Consider the following 21,248-nt stretch of genomic DNA (forward strand, 5'->3'; position numbering starts at 1 on the left):
ATTTCTCAGGGTTGAATGACTGTATAAGATGACTCAGATAGTGGATAGAGATACTAGAATTCCAACACTGGATTTCCTATATTCAGAGTCCAATCTCTAAGTCAGCACTATATACTGCCTTGGACAAGTTAGCATTTATTGAGTGATTACCAGGTGGCAGCCACTTTGCTTGGTGCTTTATGTACATTGTTTCATGCATCCTCATAATAGCTCTGAGAGATAGATATTATTTTTCCTCCTTTACATAAAAGGATAGATAATTTTCTAAAGCCACACAGCTAGTCTGATCAGGGGAATTAGAGATCGTTAGAGATGAGTGTCATTCCCAAATCCTTTTTGTACTATATCTATACTTGCTATCACTACAAAACCAAAGGGTTCTCTAGTAGATGATTAACTATTTATATAACAATTTATCTGTTAATTATGTTCACATTCATTAAGTCAAGTGGAAAAATTAATCTGTTTGGTCAATAATACATTTATGAAGATAGATAAATATATTTTAATTTGATAGAAACCCATTTACTAAGCTATTCAAAGGATCACCTAATATTTTAATTTAATTATATTAATAGGAAAATATGGAAATAAAATATTTAAGTATAATTTTGTCTATGTTAACTTAATGTGAGAAGCAATAAAAATCTTTATACATCTAAAAGATTGAAACATACCATACCTTACTAAGCTATTAGCACTGTCAGGATCTTGTGCCAAAACTGTACCAACGATGGTCCCGATCTTGGCATTTTCATAGACTTCCATGACATAGGAAGGCATGGAAAATAGTGGTGGTTCATCTACATCCCCAACAATGATCTTCAGCATAGTAGCATCTTTAAAAGGACCCAAGTGAGAAAAGCGAAAGTCAAGATGTGTATTTGCTCCTTCTATGTTGAGGGTATATGACTTCTTTTTCTCATAGTTCAGTGGCTGTGGGGGAGAAACAAGATTTTCAATAATATGACTTCATTATTTTTCAAACAAGCATTATTTTTTTCTCATTTTTGAAAAAATAACTGAGATAGAGTTAAAATTATTCTAGCTTTGTTTTAAAACAAACTATAAAGTTTGCCTAAATAATAACATCTAAAGCAGAAATCATGGAAACTTATGCCTGAATCAATAGTGATTTTACACAGCCATAAATATAGTGATAACTAGGTACAAAAAGATATTCCTCACAGCTAAATAAATATTGCTTTTTGGAGACTTATTATTAGGTTTCCTGTAGTAATTTCTTATCTCTTCATCAACTTACATTATTAATCTTAAAAATACCTGCTACTAATTTCTGACCATTTTTAAAATAAAGTAGAACATTTTTATATATAAACAATCTCAAATCATTAATTTTTAAATATATCATCAATTTATTTTTATCTTGCTTGTCTTAAACTTGGTATCTTATTTTAAAATCTGACAAATTTTTAGGCTTTCAAGTCAATACTTTTTTGAAATTTTAATAAAGGTTTTATACAAAATTTTGAAGTTTACTTTTGTTATTTTGATTGTATTTGATAATTTGTCTGTTTTTCTGGTGGTACTATTTCAGTTCTTTGTTTTGTTTTTCATTTCCTTTGTTGTATTTTGATGTTTGGATCAACTTTGATTTTTTTTAAATATGGCCTTCTTATAATTTGCTTGTTTATATTTTTTTTTAGTTTTGAGACGTTATTAATAGTTTCTTGAAATCTTTTAGTTTGTTTCTTATTTTTAATTGTCAAACTGATATTTCTATATATCCTGTTAATAATATATGTCAGGCATCATGAATTTGACTTAGCTCATAAAAATGAATAAGGTCAGCCTTTGTCTTGAGCCAAAGAATATTTGGTCTACTATAGGGTATAAAATAGTAAACAGACATTTCATAGAACTTTGTATTTAGTCCAATAAGATGTATTGGGAATTATGGACATCGATAAAAAGGATACAAACTCATATATAGGGGTATATAAGCGCCTCTAGGCAATGTTTCCAAGACAAATTGACTTTTTGTATAGGAACTGAATATTTGTAAAGTGTTTAGAATAATGCATGTAAGAGGTTCTGTGAGCCAAAAATGAAGTCAGATTTAGTTTCAAAAGTTAAAAGTTCTCATCAAAAAGTTAGTGCAGGTGATCCAGAGGCCAGTCTTTCATTTTGAACCTGTTGAAGTATCCACTGATACTGGTCTCCATGACAAATATCTGTGAGAAGAAACAGAATAGAGATTTTTTTTTTGTCCCTATTTCTGCCACTGGTTTTTCACTAGCCTGATTCAATCTGGAAACCTTTCTTAGCAGGATCAGAGAATGGACATTCCTTATGAAGGAGCTCATATAGTTTTCCTTACCCTAAGGGTCAATGTCTTAGTCTATTCAGGCTAACAAAAGAAAACGCCATAGAATGGGTGGCTTAAACAGCAAACATTTATTTTTCACAGCAAGACTTAGACACCCAAGATCAATGTACCTGCAGAGCCAGTGTCTGGTACGGGTCCTCTTCCTTGTTTTCAGATAACCTCTTTTTTTACTGCATTCTCACATAGCGGAGAGAAACCATCTCTCTTGTGTCTCCTCTCATAAAGGCACAAATCTTATTTATGTGGGCAGCACCCTCATGATGTAATTATCTCCCAAAATCTAACCTTCAAATACCATCACACTGGGGATTGGGCTTCAATATAGGAAGTTGGGTGGGGAGAAACACATTCAGTTCATAGCTTCCAAGGAGAATCTTTCTACAGTGTCCTTAATACAATCTTGTACATTGGAATGATCAGTCTTGCTGAAAATTGCTTTTGTTATCTCTTCTAAATTGCATTGGAAAATTGACCTTTCCAGGAATTGCAGTTTACACAGAAAGCAAAATACCATTTCATTTCTAAATCAGTTATTAAGACCCTAGAACCTAGAAAACTAAGATCACGGGGACATGGATGAGGCTAAGTCACTACGATGGTTTACTAGTTTTTATAAAAGAAAATAAAAATTGGCCGGGCGTGGTGGCTCACGCCTGTAATCCTAGCACTCTGGGAGGCCGAGGCGGGTGGATCGCTCGAGGTCAGGAGTTCAAGACCAGCCTGAGCAAGAGTGAGACCCCGTCTCTACTAAAAATAGAAAGAAATGATATGGACAACTAAAATATATATATACAAAAAATTAGCCGGGCATGGTGGCGCATGCCTGTAGTCCTAGCTACTTGGGAGGCTGAGGCAGTAGGATCACTTAAGCCCAGGAGTTTGAGGTTGCTGTGAGCTAGGATGATGCCACGGCACTCACTCTAGCCCGGGCAACAGAGTGAGACTCTGTCTCAAAAAAAAAAAAAAAAAAAAAGAAAATAAAAATTGTTTAGATCTTAAAAATGCAAAAGTTGACCCTATGTACAATACATATGCATTTGCATTTGATAAAAAATGTTATGAAATTTGGATTTATATATTTTTAAAGAAGGGTTAATGGATTCTTCAGTTTGTGAACTAACAATTGGGATTCAATTTCTTCCAAGGGAATCTAGACTAGGAATAAATTGACAAAATAACTAACACCCATCTTGTTTGAGGAGTTGCTTACTCCTAGTTGGATCCACAGATTATACTTTTTCTTTTCTTGATTCCTTTCTTCTTTATATTAATAAGTGACTATATTTAATTCATTCATTAATAAATTCCATCCAAATGTAAATAACTTGTCCTAGAAATGGTACACACTTGCTTTGCCATCTGTAAGGAACTGGGTGGATGGAAATGCCCCTCTTGGCTTTTAAGAGTCAGAATCAGGTATATTGCTCATGGAAAACTGGAGCCCTGGTGTGTTTACCATTTGTTTAAGATCAGTGTCTATAATTTTTGGAGTTAACCTGCTGCATATGGTAAGCTTTACGATGCCTAAAGTTCTTTTCATTGCATATGGATATTTAAGACATTAGAATTAAAATATCAAGATTTTACTTACTTTACTAGGGATGGTTAACACTCCTTTCTCACAATAACACTGGATGTTAAAACATTCATCTCCATTTATTTATTTCAAGCTGTGCATCCAAGATGACAGATATCTCTTGTTCCATTTTTTAGAAAGTCCCCTGGCAAGTTAAATGTCATTTGTCTTAACACTAACCTACCTACTGCTAAGGTGCAGTCTGTTTATGTGGACACATGGTTTCACGTTGATGATGGTCCAATATATATTTAACTACCTCAGGGCAGGGATAATCATTTTGAGAGACTTGTTTGCCAGAACTGGCAGATGGATGGAAGGAGACCCATGTGGAGCCATGAAGGAATGAGAGGATTATTTTAGGTTGGGACAGAAATTTAGAAGCAAATGAATTAATGCAAATGGAAATATTTTAACAACCTCATTTATGAAGAGAAGCTTCTGGGGATGAATTGCAAGTATAGCACAACTGGGAGGAAATTATGCTCATTTATTTATTCTTGGATATGTCAGGGTTATGTATAAAATCTAAATTATGTTATCCCTTGTTTATTATTATAACCACAATAGTACATAAAGAGAATATTAGGATTATAATTACTAATTTTTTACTACTGTAACTCTGGCAAAGCTGTTCAAGTATACATCACCCACGCCTTTTAAATAGGTCTTCCAGAATTTTCTAGTAATCTTTTGCTACTGGGAAGCTACTTCTGTGGTGTTTCACTTTCCTTAGTGACCAACATATTTTTTAACCTATACACAGTATATCCAGAACAATGAACTCTGTATACCTAATCTCTGATTTTTTATAAGAAAATAGAGAACAAACTTAAAAATGAAAATTAACCCATGGTATTGAGTTATCACACAAAGCAATAGCATGAAACATGTGGCCAAAAGTTTATAAAACACAAAATGTTTCCTGCCTTAAAACATAATAAAACAAAAACATAACTCCATAAACATGAGGGATAATGTGAACATAATAAGGGCAGATGGGGAGACAGTGATTGTTCATGAGCAAAAGAGTTTTTTTCCAGCTCTACATTACAATGTCAATGGTTTATGTTTTTAGTTGTTTCTGGCTGGATTCTGTTAATAATCACTCAGATTAAACAAGTGATTAACACTCAAGCTAAAGAAAGAATAAGAGAAAGAGCTTTCCTTTTAGAGCTACTTGAAGACTTAGGGAAAAAGTAGGTTCAGTTCTTGATAATTTCTTCATCATTATTTACTCTAGAGATTTTATCTCACCAAGTTATTTGAGGAGGGCTGATTATTTGATTATAGTTTATCTCATTTTACAAAATTTCAGAACTAAGACAAATTTCTCTTTTGGGAAAACTGCAACTGTGCATTATCAGCTGGGCGTTCAATATGAGAAATAGGTAAGCATTAGGCAAAGGTGTTCTACTGGAAATCCTAGTATCAGATTCTTTTCACATTTTCATAGGATTTGCCTTGGGTTTAATTCTCTGGACCAAATTCAGTTGTAGTCTTGTCTCTGTGAGTTTAAAAAAAAAAAACCACATTATTGATGTTCATATTTAATAAGTGTTATGGTCAATGTTGCCAATTTTAATTAATTAAACTATGGCTGCCCAATTAAATTTGAATTTAGGATTAAGTATGGAATTTTTAAACATAGTGTGTGTCAGTTATCACATGAAACATTGTTACACAAAAATTTATTTGTTGTTTATCCAAAATTAAAATTTAAGTAGGTGTCCTGTATTTTACCTGGCAATGATAACTGTGATACATTCACATTCCAACATTCATGATCATGATGATTGTAGTTGGTAATCAAGCTCTCTTGTTAGGGAAGAGATAAAGTATTAGAAAATATAATATGGATATATATTGGCAACTCACATCCTTTAAAAAAATAAATTAGCTTTAACAATATGAAATTGCTAATATAAAAATTGTACATGTATAAAAGGTAAGTTTATGTGATTCAGCCTAACACTGATATTTTTCTAATGCTGAACTGTCCAAGTATTCCTGAAATAATCCCACTTGTGATGTGCATTTTTCTACTGAAATGGCACTTAAACTGCTTCTGTGAGTACTGATAAATGAAATTGCTTCATATTTGTATTAAGTGTTTGTGTTAATTTTATTGTATTAGCTTCTTAGGGCTGCCATAACAAGTTACTACAAACAGGACGAGTTAAAACAACAGAAATTGATTCTCATGAGGTTCTGAAAGCAAAAAGTCATAAATTTGATAGGGCTATACTCTCTCTGTGGGGTTTAGGTGTGAATCTGTTCTTTGACTTTTCAAGCTTTTGTGGCTGCTCTGGCTTTTGTGGGAAGGAAGACTCCTCTGCAAAGTTGGGCATTAAATTTGCCTTATAATTCAACCACTTCCAGAATGAGACTCCTGGTATTCAGAAATCTCAGCTTTGTGTCTATTTTTGATAAAGATTTCTTTCAAGGGAAACATAGAAGATTTTAGGTAATTTATGCATAGGGCAGAGGCAGTGGCAAACGAAACTATGGGCTCAGAGAGCAAAGTATCGAGCCCTGGAAGAATCTACTCAAAATGGATTAAAGATTTAAATGTAAGAGCTGAAACTATAAAGTTACTACCATAGGGGGAAAGCTCCATAACATTGGTCTAGGCAGAGAATTCTTGGATATAATCCCAAAACCACAGGCAACAAAACCAAAAGTAGACAAATGGGATTACACCAAACTAAAAAGCTTTTGCATTGGAAAGGAAACAATTAGTAAAGTGAAGAGATAACCCTTAGACTGGGAGAAAATATTTTCAAATCATCATCAGATAAGGGGCCAATATCCGAAATATATGATACTCAAACAACTTGATAACAAGAAAACACATAAGCCTATTTAAAAAATGGGCAAAGGTATGAAATAGACATTTCTCAAAACAAGAAAAACAAATGTCTAACAAAAGGCTTAACATCTCTAATCATAAGAGAAATACAAATTAAAACCATAATGAAATATCACTTCATATCTGTTAGAGTAGTTATCATCAAAAAGATGAAAGATAGTAAATGTTGGCAAGGATGTGGAGGAAAAGAAACACATACACTCTGCTGCTGGTATTGTAAATTAGTTTAGCCATTTTATAAAACACGTGCACTTTCTTCAGAAAACTAAAAATAGAATTATCATATGATCCAGCAATCCCCCCATGGGTACATACATGAAGGAATTGAAATAATGCTGAAGAGATGTCTGCACTCTCATGTTCAATGCAGCATTATTCACAATAGCCAAGATATGGAAACAACCTAAGTGTCCATCAGTGAATGAATGGATATAAGAAATATGTTACATATACACAATGGAATACTATTCAGTCTAAAAAATCCCCCAAAAGTTCTGTTATTTGCTACAACATAGATAAATATAGAAGACATTATGGTAAATGAAACAAGCCAGACACAGAGACACAAATACTCTATGATCTTACTCATATGTGGAATCTAAAAAGTTGACCCCATCTAAGTGGAAAGTAGAATGGTGGTCACTAGAGGCTGGGAGCAGGGGAGTGGTTGAGGAAAGTAGAGACACTGGTCAATGTGTACAAAGATACAATTACATAGGAGGAATAAGTTCTGGTGCTTTATAGCATAGCAAGATGACAATAGTTAATAATATTGTATTGTGTATTTTGGAAAAAACTAAAAGAGAAGATTTTAAATGTTCTCACCACAAAGAAATAATAAATATTTAAGGTAATGGGGGTGTACATATATATATATATACATGTATTGAAATACCACATTGTATCTTATAAATATATAAAATTCTTATTTGTCAATTAAAAATAAAATAAAAATGAAAAAAGAAAAAGAAACCCAATGGGATTTTCCCTGCTCAATTTTGAACTTGCTTTTTGGTGACTCCTTTATCTCTTCCATTTTTGCCCTGTTGGAATATCAATATCTCTGTTATCCTGTCCCTGTCCTAGCATGTATTTTGGAAGAGGATACCTTGTTTTCTAGTTTCACAGGTCCACAGATGAAAAAGGTTTTGTCCTAGCATGAAAGCTACTCAGAGATTTGTGCATACCCGATTAAGATATTTTAGGTGATGAGATTTAGAACTTCTGAACTGATGGTATTTAGATAAAGTTTTGGACTTAGAATTGATTTGGTAATGGGTTGAGACTTTCAGGGATGCTGGAATGGACGTGAACTTTGGGGAATCAGAAGGCACACTATAGTGGGATGATGATGATGCCAAATATATGTATATAGCAAAAGAGGCAGTTAACTTACACAGTAAAAGATGGGAGGAGGAGTTTATCCAGGATTATCCAGATGGGCATTAAATCCAATGACAAGTGTCTTTATAAGTGAGGCAGAGGAGATTTGGCAGAGTAAAAGGGATGAGATAATATGACCACAGAGGCAGAGATAGGAGTGATGTGGCCATGAGGCAATGAAGGACTGGAGCCTTCAGAAGTTGGAAGAAGTCACAAACAATGCTCCCTGCTGCTCTAGAGTTCACTAAGGAAGTCCAGCCAACACCTTGATTTCAGACTTCTGGCTTCCAGAACAGTGAGATAGCACATTTTTGTTGTTTTAAGCTTCTCAGTTTGTGGTAATTTGCCACATTCCTAGGAAACTAATGTAAACTTATTTGCTTTATAAAAAAATATAGTAGAAATTTTCTTTCTTTTTAGAGGGCTGAAAGATTTAAATATATTGCAATTGCTCTGACAGATTTGATAGAATTTCTTAGTGAATCATTGTGTCTTATATGTTTAGGGAGGTAGTTCATTCACAAGTTTCTCATTTTTTCATATGAAAATCAGTTTATATATTTTTTTTCTTTGAAGTTGCTTTTAGCAACCTTCCCCAAAACATCCTTCACATAAATTTATTTGTGTAGCATTAAGCAAATATCAGGTTATAATTTTTCTAGCTGCTTACTTTATGTTATTTTTTCCATGTTTATGGAAAAAATGATTAATATGATTTATTAAGGTTTATTTGTTATATTGTTTTCCTTCCCTAAAATTAGGTTTTTAAAATTTAACATACATTTCTGTTTCCTAACCGTCTTTGTTTATTGATTATTTTCCTGCTTTTTTCCTCCTCTTGTAGTTATATATCAAATTTATTAATATCTAATTTTGCTCTTTATCTTATGTCCTTGATATATTTAGAATTATAAATATACTACCAAAAGTACTTATTTTGAGTTCCATAATTTTCATATATATTGTTTTTCATTATAATTTTTTCTCTAGAAATTCTGCAATTTGTTGTGCATTTTGTTTTCTTTGGGAATTCTTGAAAGAAAAGGTGGTTGCTGTAGTTGTTAAATTTTCAGGCTGAGAAAATATTTTATTTTCTTATTTTTTACTAATATTTAGTTCATTATATTTGGATGAAAGGCTTTTATCTATGCTATTTTGTCTTTCGGGACTTTATTGAGAAATTCTTGAAAACTAATCATAGCACTTAACTGTATTAAATATTTCATGGACACTTGAAATAAAAAAAAATATATCTTTAGAATGTGGAGATTGATTTACATCAACTTTCCTGTTAGTTACATTAACTATTCACATTTTTAAAACATTTTATCTGCATAGACTAAAATTGGTGAAATGTAATTGTCTTCTACCTCTCTGTTTCTAGATATATCCACTTGTATATATTACGATTTCTGTTTTCTGAATGTAGTTGCTGTGTAATGTGTGGCATAGATATTTATATTAATACATATTGTGTACTCATAGTGAATTGATCTCTTTAAGATTTTAAGGTGCTGTTCTTTTTACAATTTCAGTTTGAATTCCATCATAGTGGGCATTGAAATCATATGTCTCACTTTCTTTTTTATTTATGTTGCTTTTTTATTTATGTTTATTATAATCTTATTTTTGTTTGTTTTATGTGTCTCTGGTTTTGGTGTATAAAATTCTCCTGATATTTTGTTATTTAGAAAGGCTTATATTTTTGTTCTAGTGACCACCTCCATTTTTATAAATTAATGTAGTATGCTTACTATGTATTTCCTTTAACAGTAAATATTAGTACCATACGGTAAGTAGCAATTAAAATAAAATAGTGTTTCTATATCCTCCCATTTCCCTTACATATTAGTAGCATTTTTTTATTTTATCTTTGTATTCCTAAGTATGTTTATAGTTCTAATATTTGATTTATTAGCTCTGACCTATATTCTTTGAATCCTAACTATTACTATTATAACAATCAATGAATTCAATGAATTTTTTTCACTTATAATCTTATTTCCTTTTAAAAGAGGTATTGTTTCTACATTTTTAAGGCATATATTATTCACATTCTGCCCTACCATCCTGGTCCTGATATTAATTATAGTCAGTGTTCCTGCTTGTCACCTTTTTTATTAACCACAAGTATTTCTTGGTGAGATAATGTATTCCACAAGACAGAATTTCTGATTTTTCCCACTGCAGAATATAATTATTGATTGAATCTCAATACAGAATTTTAAATTGATAACTGTTAAGGGTCATAACTTTTATTTAGGTTGATTATTCTATCTGCTCAGGATATTTTCAGTTTTATTTATTTTTAGTTGGCACATAATAAATTACGCATATTTTGGGGGTATAGTGTGATGCATTGATACATGTAAACAATGCATAAAGACAAAATTAGGGTAATTAGCATATCTTTATGATTTGAATTATTTTCCTGTAATCTCCATGCTTGAAGGAATGTGGCTGGGTATAAACCCCTTGCCTCACATTTATTTTCTTGAGCATCTGTTAGTTGTTACTCTACATTATCCAGACATGTTTAAAAATAATCATCTCCCATTCAAAGACTTCCCTGACTGCTCCCTGTCTTTGAAACATTGGTTCTCTTTTATCTTTGAGCTCATAAAAATTTAAGCAAACGTATATCATTAGCACTTGACATCTTGCATTAAATATTTCACATCTACTCAATTTTCCCTAAGAGGAAGAATATTATCTAATTAATTTCCATGTTTCATGTATCTGGAATAATTCCTGGTACATAGAGATGATTAACAGATCTTTTTCATCTCAAATAAAGTTATGTTTAGAGTACAGAAAAGTGCTATGTGATTTAGATTGGAAAAATGGAAAATGTCATATTATTTATGAAATGTGAATAGTTAACACCCATATATATGCTAAATAATTAACATATATTAACTCATTCAAACATCACAATGTCTCTGTGAGGTGTAATTGTTCCCTGTTTGCAAACGAGGACACTGAGGCACAGAAAAGTTAAGAAACTTCTCATGGACAACAGCCTGTAAGTGATACACCTGGGATTTAAACTCAGGCAGTGGGACTCTATAGGTTGCACCCTTAAGCACTACGCTATCCTGATGAGTATCTAATCAGCAAATAAGTAGTGTAATAAAATGTTCCATTTTTACGAATAAACAAATTTTTAGTGTGATATAATGTCCAATTAAAAGATATATTTATGCATCAGCTTTCCAAATATTTACTATTAAAAACAAATTGATAAGTTCACTAATTCTAACTACCAGAACTCTGAGTACCTTTGTAATTTCTTTAATTCACAGACTCATAGAGCTAAGAAACTGAAATGCCATTTGGGCAAAATCCTTCATTTCCATGGGCCCCTGCTAGAAGTGCTTATTCTGGCATAATTTTAACTTCCCCGGGGTAATTGGGTTTCTCTTACTTTTCTTTAGCTACTGCTCAATATCCTAATTTAACAGCTCACTGTCAACGAGTTAATGCTGATTTTCATTTTAAATTTTAGTTTCTTAATTTCATCCTATTACTCCTAGTAATTACTTTCACATATCATTGCTCTTTCTAACTTGTAAAATAATACTTTTCCCTCTTTAATATTAATCCACTGCATATTACTGTAGATAGTTATCATCTTTCCCATCAATTGTTTTCCAGCCAGGTCTATATAGTTAGGACTTTTTAATTGTTTCTCATTAATCACTTCTATTATTCTTTAAATCACCCTATTATATTCCTCCTCTGAAACTATATAACCATTACAAATACAAGGATATTGGAAACGCTGTTTAGCCAAGTTGATCTATGATTCAATTCTTCTTGGAGTTCAAAGAAGTTCTAAAATTCTCTTTTCTTAAGTAATATGAGAAGAAACTCCTTATGACCTCTCCTTTCTCTAATTTCCAGTCTGCGCCAGCATCCAGATTTTCAATTGCATGTGTGGGTAGATAACAATAGGGTTAATATCAACACTTTCATACATGAAAATTATTAACTTAATTATTCAAAAATAACATAATCATGGAACAGTGACTGGCATTATTGTTGATTTTCATTTTGTGAAAATTGTGTATTGTAAATGATGATATTTTATTAAGAAAAATGGTATGAATTTAAATATCATTTCTCCAGCTAGGCTTTCTTATTATGATATGGTTTTTGGTCCTTATCAGAGGTCTGTCTTGGTGGACATTCTGTGGAGACCAGAACACAGGTATAAGCTTTCTTGTTATGGATTTCTCATAAAGAAGACTATAATTCTCATTCATTTTGTATAATTCCAACGACATTGATACAAATAAATAGTACATGTTTGCTTACTGTCATTCTAACACTGAAAAAATAAATGCAAAAATCTTTCATTTCAAATTAATTAAGTGTACATTATATTATATAAAGTATATTGATAAATTATTTACATATAATCATACTCAAGCTCAACATGTGTGTATGTACGTCTGTGTATATGTGTGCATACATATGATACATAAAAATAATTAAATGTACCCACACATATAAAAACTTACCAATAGCCCATGGGTGTATATATTACAGCTTAATTCATCAAGATATTTCATCAAAGCATTACTTTCCATCTAGTGCACTAAATTATATTATAGGAATATATGTGTTCACAATAACTAATTAGCATTCAATGTAGTTTCAAGAGATTTATCACTCCAGGCTCATGGTCATGCCTATAGATAAATAGCATGAACAAAATTTCCTCAAAGCAGTCCTCTGTCAAAAGTCATTAGAAAGACAGTGATAGATTTCATTAAATTGAAACTTAGACTCTTCTGTCTATTGCCTGTGGCTGAGCAGAATAACTTTCCAGATATTAGAACCTTATAAGAATAAAAACAGAAGTGTGGCTGAAGTTTTGATAATAAAATACCTAATAAATGTTCAGATTTTATAAACCTTTCATTAGAATTAGTAACCTACTGCTTCTTATGTACAAACTGTGACATGTTTGCCTGTCTGTGTTTTTGCAATGGATTGGGATACTTTATTTATTGCTCTTTGTGGTTCACAGTCCAGAAACATTAAAAATCTAATAATAAAGAACATTCTGGTCCTCATTCTGTTACTTAATGCAAGTCTGAGAAATGACGAAGAAAATCTCAATAAACACAATACACTAACAGAGTAAAAATTTAGTATGTGGTATAGATCTAGTATGATTGTAGCTAAACATATTTTATGTTTTTATCTATGATTGACTTTAACTTTTAAAAATACATTTACAACCTGTTCTGTTTACTTTCATGATCCATCCCAAATTGCTTGTGAAATGAAGTGCTATAATGATCTTTTGCACACTGTGGAGTATGGAAATTAAAAAAGAAATACACAGTACCTGGTTAACAGAAATATTTAACAACGTCTCTTATAAATAGGGACACACTTGCAGTACACATAGACACAAATTGAAGGGAATTATCAGTACATTCATGGTGAATTAATTAGAAAAAGAATTACCCTATCAGAAGCAGCAGCTATAAGAAGAATATGGAATTGCTAGGTTTTCTATAGTAAGAAATTACAGAAATGCATACTATAAATGTGAAACAGAAGAGATAATCTAAAGAAGATTTGTGACTGAAATATAACTGAAAGTGCTGCACTACAAAAACAGTATTTAACTTAAACTTTGAAGGAAAAAAAAAAGCCTTCTCTTGGAGAAGAAGGGGAAGTAGATTACCAAGAAACATGAAGACAGCGTGTGCATGTAAGAGTATACCCAGGGTATTACATTCTTAGTTTGCTTCCATATGAATTAAATAACATGAAATAAGGAGCACCAAAAATAGTAAATGAATTTGTCTGTAAAGTATAATTAAAAACTGGTGCAAATAGAGGGAGAAAAGAAGACAGGAAGAAAGGAAGATATTGAGGTAGCATTATAATTATTAGCCAGACACGGCTTACAGCACAATTTTCTACTCATTTTGTCTGTTTTTCATAATCACCTTGTGAAATGCTGAAATAAGAAAACTGAAGCTTCAAAGACCTGAGGCAATGTCATATATCTCTTAAATGGCAAGATATAGAATTATATTTCTTTACACAGTGAAGATTACATCTTCCACCATCCTTGTTGACTTGAAGGACAAGTTTAAGATTTTTTGGCTTAAATTAATAAGCATCGTATGTGCAGTTGAGGTTGCTGGAAGGAAAGTGACAGCACAAATGGTATTTGCTGAAAATAGGGAGAGCAAATACAATCAGAACCGTAAGGTAAAGAAAAAACAATATTGGTGTATAGAGTGCAAATTGATACAGGAGCCCTAAGAAAAGACTTTGAGAGACTGCTAATGAGAAACACATCCCTAGCTACAAAGATGTATGTCAGAGGAAAGAGAGCATCCACTTGCATTCATCCTTATCTTTTCTCCCCTTTCCACCCAGTTAGGTTCCGTTAAACAATGAATGAAAGTTATCAAAGTGCATTTACAATGTACCATGATATGCACCAGTGAATTTGACTTGGCAATTTTCTGATCAAGGAATGGTATAGACAGGAATGTTCAGACACTCCTGCTGGCTGATTTATAGACCAGTGCTGATTTTGATCCATGAGATTAGCTGTTCTGCTTTGCTAGCTAGAGTGAGCTGCCTTAGAGATTAAATGAGAAACAGGTTTTTAAGGACTGTTTTATCCATTTTATGCCATCTGAATCAGTATCTCTTGAAGGTTATAATCCACAGATGTTTATAGTTAACTTTTCAAATTGTAATTATTTACAACATAAGACACAACGATGAAGTAATTGTGAGATTGACGATCCTAATCTAAAGGAAGAAAAAAATTATGAATGAAAACATTAACACGTCTCAGAGGAAATCGAGACTACATCGAAAAATAAATTCAGGGAAAAAAGTGAAAGACAATTGAATTCATTAAATGCCAAGATTATCTTTAGCACATCATCACTTAGTATTTTTACACAATTCAAACAATTGTCATTTTGAAAATTCACGTTGTGAGTGTGTGCAAAATAGAATGAGCTGTGTTAAAAATATGTGCACACACACACCCATTCATCATTTTACCTTCTTTTCTCAGAAAAGTCAGAGTAATTGCAGCCATAGAGGATGGTGATATTTCCCCATTGTAGAATCTATCTAATTCTACAGTAGATATTCATATTTCAGATCATGTGTATAATCAAACCATCTAACACGACTTTCATGTTTTGCAAAGATGATGTAGTTTCTTACTTTATAAGGACAATAGGTCTCAATGACAAGGACACCCCTCACCCACTCACACTCCGCCTAGGTCACTGCAAACTTACCTCTAGCCATTTGCTTTTGCCTTCTGTCCTATGGTTATCTACGTGAAAGAGGAATAAATACTATCACAGGTTGTTTCCTTCCACCTGTGATCAAGACCTATTCAGGGCTATCTCTACCTCTAGCACATCTTTTTAAATTAATTACCTTCTCTTTAGTATCTTTTATGACTTGTTTCTATTGAGCTTTCACCACTCTGCATAGAAACACTCTTCAGTCTCCCAACTTAAAATGAAAACTTTTATTTCATCATGTTCTCATTCATTTGCTTTATGATCCTTCTCCCCAACGTTACTACTAAGATTCTCAAAGAAGATAGTGTGTTTCTCCTCTTCCCCCCCCCCCATTCATGTTTCCCATTCTCTCTCCACCACAGGATTTGTTCTTCTTCCATTGGAGCAAAGAATAATATTTCTTTCAACCTGCGTGTGTAACATGAGTAACTGTTCAGATGCTGAAGGCAGACTGATCAAGTACACTTTGCTGTTGGCTTTCTTCCTGGGCACCATTCTTTATCTCTTCATGATTTAGTTTCTTTAGCTATACAATGGTGATAATAACACTACCTACCTCAAATGCCATGATAAGATTTAAAGGAACATGATGGTATGGTAACTCAATAAAGACTTTGGAAAAGTGCTTAAAGCCTGTCCTGACACAGGGTTGATACTCAACAAATATCGCTTGCTGTTATTATGACTGTGATAATAATGGTGATGATGAATAAATGAAACCTGTTAGTGGCAATTACCCAGTAATTCTTGTCCTTCCTTTTCTCGAATCCAGTTAGTATTTATAATCCAAAATTGTTTTTAATTTCTAGAACACTTCATATTTTTGAAGACTACCTTCCTTTTGTACAGCATCTCTTAGGAATTTTCAATGGCAAAATTCTCTCTCATTATTCCAAAATTTCCTCCAAGGGTATATTTATTTCTCTCCTTCTGTTTGTTTCTTAAATATTAGCATTCTCTAGGGTTCTGTATTCTTCATTCAGAAATAATTAATTCAGGCCAGGTTCAGCGGCTCCTGCCTGTATTTCTAGGACTTTGGGAGGCTGAGGTGGGAGGATTGCTTGAAGCCAGGAGTTTGAGACCAGCCTCCAGCCTGGGCAATAGTGAGACCCTGTCTCTATGAGGAAAAAAAAAAATTAGGTGGGCGTACTGCAGCCCCAGCTACTTGGGAAGCTGAGGCAGGTTGAGGTTCCAGTAAGCTATGATGAGACCACTGTATTCTAGCACAGGTGACAGAGTAAGACCCTGTCTCAAAAATATATATATATTAATCCATTTTACCTAAATCCATTTAAGTGACATAGCCATCCAGGAAATGAAAAGCAGGCAATCTTCTTTTCACCTTTTCCTCCATATCACTCCCAGCTTTCTTTCAGTTCTCTATTTAACCATTGTCAAATACCAGAGGATCAAATATCCCAAATTTCTAGCCTCATAGCACCATATAACTCTTCTTAAGAGAACAGACTTTTTATTGACCTAGGAATGTGTGTGGTATTTGATTAATATTTGTCTGCTTCTATAGATTGGAAGCTCTGTGGAGACAGTGACTAAGTTTGGCTTTGCTCCTTTATATCCTTGCCTAGCTCATGTGGAGTACAGCAATTGGCACATAAGAGATGTTCAAAATACATATGTTTGTTAAAGAAAGATATGCACATTGACTATATCCATTATAATATTCTTGAGCTTTAACAATTTTAGAAAAAAAAATCATAATGAGAAAATTTATTATAGGTGAAGATATTAATATTTTATATATAACAGTGAGGATGACTGCTCTCTAAGTGTTTAAAACTGAGTTCTGCTTAGCAGGCCCTTTGACAGTATTCAAAAGACAAGCTAACTTTCAGTTTTAAATCAATATAAAATTATAATTACTAGGAAAAGAATTAATGAGATTTCATACCATGCCAATAGAAAAGTATATGTAAAACAAATAAATAGATAATTAGACAAATAGATTCACTTCAACATCTATACTAGTACTTTAGAATAAAATTTATCAGCCTGTGATCGAAACATATCTGGCAGTAGAATCACTTGAAATACTTGTTAAAATGGCAAATATCTCATTCCCACTCTAATCTTACTGAATCAAAATATATGAACACAGAGTCCCTGGATTTGAATTTTAACACAATCCCAAGCCAAAATCTTAGCATATGTAAAGATTGAGATGTACTACATTAGGAGTTACATTGAGAATGTTCTTTTCTAATTATCTGTGTTCTACTTCATTTTTACAAGGACAAGAACATTGTATACTCTTAAAAGCAAAAAGTAATAGTCTTGTTCCCAGAGACACATTCTTAGCATTAAAAAAAAAAAGAATAAGGGAGAAAGTTAATGGTTTCACTGCAACCAACTTGATGGCTCTGTAACCATCCAAAAAGATCCTGTTTCCTAATGAGCATTCACTAACGTGTTGAAGAGTAATGGCATTAATAAAACTGACAATCATGATAAATCTGTTATCTAAAAACTCTAAAATCTGTTGCATGAATATAAGTTTTCTGAAAACACAAAAGATGAGCTAGACATTTTCTTGTTAAATTATGCATATATTTGGAATAAAGTGGAAGAACAAATTGTTTAATAATAGAAGACAGAGAAAGGAAAGGATGATGAGTCATATACTAAAAGATTAGGATATTTGGAAATAGGATGAGACAGATGACAAGAGAAACGCACAGAGGGAAATAGAAGATATGGCAGAAGAACAAGATAAATTATAAAAGAGAAGAAAGAGCAAGAAAGCAGGGGAGAGACGGGGAAAGCAGGACTCTATCAGAGACTGGAATTATTAGAATGCCAAAGATGCTTGGAAGCCCAATCTCATTGAAGAAAGATTTTTGTACTTCCAGTTTTCACGTAGTGTGATGACATTATCAGTTCTCTTTCTGTTGAATAGTAGTGTTAATAAAAAATTAAAGTAATAGTTATGAAATAATGTTTACTATAATTCAGTAGGTTTATATCTTCAATTTTTATACAAAGTACTCAGTGTTGTATGTTAGCATATTGTTAGCATAGCCTTTTTACCTCTGTCTTGTCATACACTTTAGACCAACTGTGATTTAGAAAATAAGTTTTGTATTAAGCTGGATGGAATTGGAGACCATTCTTCTAAGAGAAGTATCACAAGAATGGAAAAACAAACACCACATGCAATCACCATTAAATTGGAACTACTCAATCAACACTATGTCCATGTATAGAAATAACATTCATTGGAAATTAAGCAGGTAGGAGCAGGGAGAAGAGGAGGGGTAAATTTACACCTAACAGGTACAATGCACACTATCAGGGGGATTGGCACACTTAAACTTTGACCTAAATGGTACAAAAGCAATTTACATAAACAAAACATTTATACCCCTATAATATTCTGAAATTTAAAAAAGAAGAAAATAAGTTTAGTTACTCTACTTCATAATATATCAAGATTTTAAAAATCAGAACAGTGTAGTTTTCAAAATATCCTTTTCTATGTGCCTTTATAATATTTGTGTAGTCTATTGTTGAGTATTTTTTTATAAATTACTAAAGGAGTATTCCTGCTAAGATTATTGACAGTTAAGCTTCTATATTAATTAGTTAATATCACTAATGCTATCTAGGTTATCTTCTGCTGCTATTAAAGAATCACCATGGCTTTATGTTCATGACATTTTAATTCTTTGCATTTAGTTGAAATACATTTTATTTAATTCTTGGCTGATATCACTGGGAGATTTCAGTGAGATCTGAGCAGAGACAAAACATGAATAAAGATGTGGAAGGCTCATTCATGGGTAGTCTCCATCAGATTTTCTATGTTAGCCAAATATATTTCCTGAAAGATCTGAAGAGTCAAAAACAACTATAATTAAAATGTAATTAAATTTCAAAGAGAAAATATTTTAACACTTTAATGGCCTAACAGCATGGATCATTCATACTTCTGCCCAATTTCTATTCATGGAAAGATGGATAAGTTGTCTAAATCATGAAAAGTATGTTGTTTTTACCTTCTTTAAAGAAAGGATCCCTTCTCTAGTCTCTTTGTCAGTGGAGATGGAGAATATCCCAACCCCATCACCATTTATGATGGAATATGTCATGTCAGCATTTGAGCCAGTGTCTGCATCATTTGCCTTGATTTTCCCAACAGCTGAACCAACTTGAGCTGACTCAGGAACATACAGCTGGTAGTGCTCTGGAAAATATTTGATATTAAATTTATTTAACAATAATGTTCATAAAATAATAATATTACAAGGAAAAGACAATAAATATTTAGACCACATATACAAATGAACATTATATTAGATAATGAATCAGATGGATTTTTTTCAGATTTTAAAAGTATACCATTTAGTAATGAAATACTAGAATTACATAAAATACTTTAAATGAAAAGAATTTTAATTTCAGAATATAAAATGTTTTATTAGCTTTACACCTTTGAGCAACAGAAAAATAGATGAGAGGTCAAGTTTACATACTTGCATTGAACAAAAACTGAATTAGTCAAATATTGGTATAATCTGAATGTATTTCTAGCTCCATAAAGCATGTGAAATTCAAATGTAAAAGTATGGAAAATTGGAATTCAATAGGAAAACAGAGAAAAGAAGAACAAAACCCACCTGTGAATATAGTTATACATATTACTATGGTATGAATATAGTTTATATATACATGTATACAAACACACACAGATAATTACTTTTACCAAGAGACAAATTTAGTGAGATGCATAAGCCATAACAGAGAAATATAGTAAATGTATTTATGTATTTATTTATCATAAATTCCCCATCAGCTTTTAAAAAGGATTTGAGGTGGCTTTATTATAACGTCATAAATAATATAAGGTTATAATCAATTACCAAGCCACAGAATGAGAAAATAAATATAATGGCTACATATAATAAAACAGTATTGGTGAATTATCATTAATTTTGACAGTATACCAACAATGGTAAACACTATTGAGTCGATAAAACTTATTGTCTGATATGAAGAAATATCGATTTTCCAAAATTTTTCCTAATATTAAAGGTTGAATGGAACTTTCTCTATGGTTACTTATGAAATAAATAATTAACATAATTAATTAGAATAATTAACATGTTTTAATAACTTTTATTGACAAGTTGGGAACATGTTTAATAAAGCAATTTATTATAGAAAATTCAAAACAGCATTATAAATAACAGAAACCCAGGAACCTTTAAGTAAAATGTAAGTTGACGAAATAATTTTAGCCAAGATTTAGTTATTAGTGATTCAATATTATACAAGAATATAGTTAGACTTCATAGATAAGTGAATCCAGAGCCTCTATGAAAATAATTTCAATGAGCCAATATTTGTCAGTTGTGGTATGATACTAAAAAAACAGTCTTATTTAGTGAATGTTAAAACACTGTGGAAAGAAATTAAAGACTTAAATAAGTGGAAACATCACTATAAACCATCAATGACAACAAAACCAGCAAAAAACCCAATTTTAAAAGTTGGCAAAGGACTGGAAAAGACATTTCTTCACAGAAGATATACAAAAAAACTATTATCAAGACAAAGAAGGAAAGAAAAGAGAAAGAAAAGAAATGTCGACAAGTATGTGGAGAAATTCGAAATCTTATGCACTATACATGTGGAAGTAAAATGGTTATAGCCATTATGAAAAACAGTATGAAGATTCCTCAAAAAATTAAACACAGAATCACCATACAATCTAGAAATTCCACTTCTGGATAT

General features: G+C 32.1%; 1 protein-coding gene across 3 annotated transcripts in view; it reads right to left on the bottom strand.

The window, feature by feature from the left end:
• Positions 1 to 21,248, bottom strand: part of CDH18 (cadherin 18) — a 202,850-nt gene that overhangs the window by 63,654 nt on the left and 117,948 nt on the right. For all 3 annotated transcript variants that reach the window (XM_069492575.1, XM_069492577.1, XM_069492576.1), the window contains exons 5-6: positions 19,511 to 19,698; positions 683 to 936 (exon numbers count right to left, since the gene is read on the bottom strand). In XM_069492575.1, the coding sequence (XP_069348676.1) occupies positions 683 to 936; positions 19,511 to 19,698 (442 nt within the window). The remainder of the gene's footprint in view (positions 1 to 682; positions 937 to 19,510; positions 19,699 to 21,248) is intronic.

The sequence above is a fragment of the Eulemur rufifrons genome, chromosome 17 (assembly GCF_041146395.1).
Source record: "Eulemur rufifrons isolate Redbay chromosome 17, OSU_ERuf_1, whole genome shotgun sequence".
Lineage (NCBI taxonomy): Eukaryota > Metazoa > Chordata > Mammalia > Primates > Lemuridae > Eulemur > Eulemur rufifrons.